Source organism: Triticum dicoccoides, chromosome 1A, assembly GCF_002162155.2.
Source record: "Triticum dicoccoides isolate Atlit2015 ecotype Zavitan chromosome 1A, WEW_v2.0, whole genome shotgun sequence".
Taxonomy (NCBI): Eukaryota; Viridiplantae; Streptophyta; class Magnoliopsida; order Poales; family Poaceae; genus Triticum; species Triticum dicoccoides.
The window spans coordinates 25141178-25146248 of record NC_041380.1 but is presented as its reverse complement, the minus strand read 5'-3'; the positions used below and the strand labels follow the sequence as shown (position 1 = coordinate 25146248).

Below are 5071 nucleotides of genomic sequence, written 5' to 3'. Positions count from 1 at the left end.
CTGAAGACAGCTCTTACCACAGCGCCTGTTTTGGCCCTGCCGGACTTTTCCAAGCCTTTCGTCATCGAAACAGACGCGTCAGATGTTGGCGGCGCGGTCCTTATGCAACAGCAGCACCCCATCGCCTTTCTCAGTCAGTCCCTGGGTCCTAAGCATCGGGGTCTCTCGACCTATGAGAAGGAGTGTCTGGCCATACTTATGGCAGTGGACAGATGGCGTTCTTATCTTCCGTTGTCTGAGTTTACTATCAGAACTGAACATAGAAGTCTGTCATGTCTCGATGAGCAGAAGCTGACTACCCCCTGGCAACACAAGGCTCTCACTAAGCTTTTGGGGCTTCGATATAAGATCGAGTATCGTCGCGGGGCTTCAAACGTAGCGGCTGATGCGTTGTCGCGCCTGCCCGAGAGCAGCATGTGTGCCCTGTCCGTGTGCGTGCCCACCTGGTTGGACGAGGTGAAGAAAGGGTATCACAATGACCCGGCTTGCTCGAACAAGCTGGCAGCTGCAGCTACAGGGGCATCGTTGGATGGCCCCTTCACGGTGGTGGATGGGATGATTCGATACAAAGGACGAGTCTGGCTCGGCTCCAACTCAGCAGCGCAGAAGATGGTGTTGCATGAACTGCATGCGGGAGCACTTGGGGGGCACTCTGGTGTGCACGCTACTTATAATCGAATCATCCGACATTTTGCGTGGCCAAAAATGAAGCAGACTGTCAAGATTTTTGTGGCAAACTGTGCGGTGTGCAAGCAGGCCAAGCCGGAGCACGTGAAGTATCCAGGGCTTCTTCAGCCGTTGCCCGTTCCCGAGCAAGCCTGGGAGATGGTAACTTTGGATTTCGTGGAAGGATTGCCTTCTTCTCGAGGATTTAACTCTATCTTGGTGGTGGTTGATAAGTTGACGGTACGCACACTTTATTCCCCTGCGGCACCCTTACTCAGCTTTGCAAGTCGCAAAAGCCTACATGGAGAATGTGTTCAAACTTCATGGGCCTCCTGATAAAATGGTCTCAGACCGTGATCGTATCTTCACCAGTCGGGTGTGGCAGGAGCTGTGCAAGCTGACGCATACTACGCTGAATATCTCTTCTGCGCGGCACCCTCAGACTGATGGTACCACCAAAAGAGTCAATCAATGCATGGAACTGTACCTCCGTTGCTTCGTGCACAACTGTCCTAGCAAGTGGGTGGACTGGCTGGCTTTGGCAGAATTTTGGTATAACACCTCTTATCACTCAGCTCTTCGTTCTTCTCCATTTGAAGTTCTGTATGGACACAAGCCTCGTTTCTTCGGGATCACCAATGTTGCCGACGAGGCAGTAACTGATTTGGCTGCCTGGACTAAAGAGAGAGCAACAGTTATGGCGCTTGTCAAGTAGCACTTGCACAGAGTGCAGCAGGTGATGAAGAGCAAAGCTGATCACAAGCGCTCTGATCGAGTATTTGTTGTTGGGGACTGGGTGTACCTCAAGCTTCAGCCATACACGCAATCGTCGATGGCTACGGGAGCTAATTACAAATTGGCATTTCACTATTTTGGTCCCTTTCAGGTGCTGGGCCATGTTGGAGAAGTGGCATACAAGCTGGCGCTGCCCGAAGCGGCGCGTATTCACCCCGTCATCCATGTCTCACAACTCCGGCTGGGCGTGCCTCCGTCAACACAAGTCATGCCGGAGCTGCCAACGCTTGACGAAGATCTCCTTCCCCTGCAAGTGCCCGAGCAAATTCTACAGCGTCGATCGGTGACACAGGGGACTCGTCAGGTGAAGCAAGTCTTGGTGCGCTGGTCTGGATTTCCCGACTCGCTGGCCACCTAGGAAGATGAAGTACCTCTGAAATCCAGATTTCCCCAAGCTGTGGCTTGGGGTCAAGCCAAGTCTCAAGGAGAGGGGAATGTCACGGGAATGGTGGGCCCCGTTCAGAGAAGCCCATGCCAGCTGGATCGGCCCAAGAGGAAGGTAAAGCCCAACCCTCTGGTGCGAGGCCCAGAGTGGACCGAGTAGGTATATAGAGGGCAGCGCTTCGCTAGGGTTTGCATCGTTGGATCACTTACTGAATCGGCGCCGTTGGGCGATGTATCCTCTCTCCCACCTCCTGACTCTCGCCTCTCGATCCCCTTCTTGCTGAGAACCAATCCTACCTTGTAGCTACTCTGATTCGAATATTTGAGAGTGATCCAGTTATCCTGCACCTAGATCCGTGTCAATTTGCTAGTGATAGTAAAATACTCACTCACATGACGGTACATCAACATCAAGCATATTACACAAATAACTAAGACCACATATCGCACGTGCAAGTACGCAGACAAAAGCCAGAGAGGCATGCAAGGATGCGGTGGACATACATGCAAACACCTATACATCGGTACACACTATATATATGTAAGATACTCGCTCACACGACCATACACCACATCAAGCACTCTACACAAATAATTATTCAGACCACATACGTGTAGGTACGTAGCCACACGCAGGAGGCATGCATGATTGCTCTGGACATGCATGCATACGCCTTACATAGGCACACACTGTTCTTATTTATGTAGCTACACATGTAGCTAAGCAGCAGCGTGAGCAGAAGCGGGCGTAGCAGGCGCCCAGAGAATGCTGTCCCTGGAGATGAAGTGGCAGAGTGGAGCATCTCCAGGCTTGACGTGCAACGGCATCTTAGCTGGGTGGAAGTCTGACGTGTCCAGGTGGCACACGGCAAGTACCTCCATCCTCTGCCCCGCGCCGTCAGCATCAATGTCCTCCCCCTCCAGCGTCACCGAGTACACTCTGGTGGGATTCACCGCGTGGCACATGAACATAGCGAACGGGAAACTCCCGCGATGGCAAGTCATGGTGTCCCCCGCCTCTCTGACCCTCGTTACAGCCGCCACTTTGTACCCCCTCCCTGTCATGACGCCATCCACGGGCACGTGCGGTGAGGAGAAGGCTGCGAGGTTGTAGGTACTAACCCCGAGCACGGATGCAGCAAACTCCACCATTGACTCCACAGAGCTGACACATGCCTTCGTCTCACCCTTGATAGTGCGCGGGTGCTCGCAATCATCCAGCGTCGACCATATTTTGGTAGCCATGTCGTTGGACGCTGGTGCAAACATTGTCAGAATTTTGATGAAGTTCCCCGTGGACATAGGGATAGAGTCGGCAACATCACGCCGTAATAAAGGAGCTCCTAAGGTGGCCGATGGTTGGATGTAACAAGGGATAGTTGATCCTGGTTTGAGGGCCTCTTCTAAGAACACCATGTTCGACATGGTTCCATGTTTGTGGTTGTGTTGGCCAATGTGGGATCCTCCTGCTAAAAAGTTAATATATAGTTACAAGACATTTTAATATTAAGACAATGGGTACAATAATTATGTATTTTATTGATCAGATGATTGATGCAAATAGAAATGCAAAAAGAATTTTAATTACCATGGCTCTTCTGGATGTCCAATGAGCCCCAGGCCCAGTTACCATTGTGGTTGTCGTCCTCAGCTTTTGTGGATGAGCTCCAGGCCCAGTTACCATTGTGGTTCTGGTCATCAGCTTTGGTGGATGGGCCCCATTTACGACTTCTCTTCTGGATATCGTTTGTTGTGGATGAGCCTGAATTACCATTGTTTTTCTGGTCTTCAGCTTGGTTGGATGGGCCCCAATTACCATTGTTCTTCAGGACGTCGTTTGTTGTGGACGGGTCCCATACACCATTGCTCTTCTCGTCTTCAGCTTTGGTGGATGGGCCCCAATTACCATTGTTGATCTTCTCGACATCATTTGTTGTGGACGGGCTCCATACACCTTTGCTCTTCTGGATGTCGTTTCTTGTGGATGAGCCCCAATTACCATTGTTCTTCTCGATGTCGTTTGTTATGGATGGCCCCCAATTACCATTGTTCTTCATGATGTCGTTTGTTGTGGACGGGTCCCATACACCATTACTCTTCTCGTCTTCAGCTTTGGTGGATGGGCCCCAATTACCATTGTTCTTCTCGACGTCGTTTGTTGTGGACGGGCCCCAATTACCATTGTTCTTCATGACGTTGTTTGTTGTGGACGGGTCCCATACACCATTACTCTTCTTGTCTTCAGCTCTGGTGGATGGGCCCCAATTACCATTGTTGATCTTCTCAACGTCATTTGTTGTGGACGGTCCCCATACACATTTGCTATTCTGGACGTTGCTTCCTGTGGATGAGCCCCAATTACCATTGCACTTCTGGCCAGCTAAAAATAAATCATTGCATCATGCAAAATTATAGAGCTACAGACCAAATAATTGCATGCTTCTTACGTAAACAACTGTTTCACATAAACCTTCCATGGAACTCAATTTTCTGGGGAAGAAGCAACTATGGGAAAAAGGGCAGGAGACATTAACGCCAGACGTGAGTTACAGGAGCGGTTAGGGGCGCAGTTTTTTATACAAAGGAAGCATGCAATAGATCCCTGCATACAACCGCGTGGAACTGGTTAAAAACGGTCAATATGCTTCAAATCCTATGGCTAAACGTTGGTCTGATGGGAAGCAAATATCGGGTGCGGATTGCTAGAGTTGTACATTAAAAAGTTTGGTGCGAGTGAAATATAGATGCTTTTAGTTTCTATGCTCACATTAGATACTCGCCTCCAGGAGATAGTATCTGGTAGTAGTTAACCTTTATATCCATGTAATGTGGAACTGATAGGTACCACACATGGTACATTGTCCGAACGGCCCATAATAGTTATATTTATGACATGGTAGACTTCATAAATAGGTGTCCTGATCAAATGTTTCAGTGAACAGAAATAATCATGTAAGATGTAACCCATGCTTTTTTTTGCGGGTAACCCATGGGTGTTTTAACTTGTCCCATCAGTGAATTTTTGTGTTTTCTTCAACAATAACAACTGAGCATATATTACCTCAAGTAGGTTGTACATGTTTGATCTTTATAATCATATTTACGATGTCGTAGGATATGCTAATAAAATTCATCACCATGTGTGGTAGTTAAGCATATTGTTTTATTTGCTAATTTACTATAGGATTTGACTGAGTTAAAAAGGTATTTAGTCAGGGATTAAATT

At 48.7% G+C, this 5071-nt stretch overlaps 1 protein-coding gene across 2 annotated transcripts; it reads right to left on the bottom strand.

Moving 5' to 3' along the window:
* Positions 1-2267: 2267 nt before the first annotated feature.
* Positions 2268-5016, bottom strand: LOC119360308 (BURP domain-containing protein 10-like). 2 transcript variants are annotated; one of them, XM_037626004.1, is made up of 2 exons: positions 3434-5016; positions 2268-3314 (listed from the first exon to the last, which is right to left on the bottom strand). In XM_037626004.1, exons 1-2 carry the CDS (start codon positions 4035-4037, stop codon positions 2566-2568), a joined length of 1353 nt encoding a protein of 450 aa, XP_037481901.1. In that variant the 5' UTR covers positions 4038-5016; the 3' UTR covers positions 2268-2565. The 2 variants fall into 2 exon arrangements, with proteins under 2 accessions (XP_037481901.1, XP_037481906.1); XM_037626009.1 differs by having other exon boundaries at positions 2268-3311; positions 3434-5014.
* Positions 5017-5071: the final 55 nt, after the last annotated feature.

Coding starts and splice junctions, on each gene's coding strand:
- LOC119360308 (XM_037626004.1), bottom strand. CDS start 4,037: ATGAAGAACAATGGTAATTGGGGCCCGTCCACAACAAACGACGTCGAG. Junction 3,315..3,433: donor GGACATCCAGAAGAGCCATG/GTAATTAAAATT, acceptor TTAACTTTTTAG/CAGGAGGATCCCACATTGGC.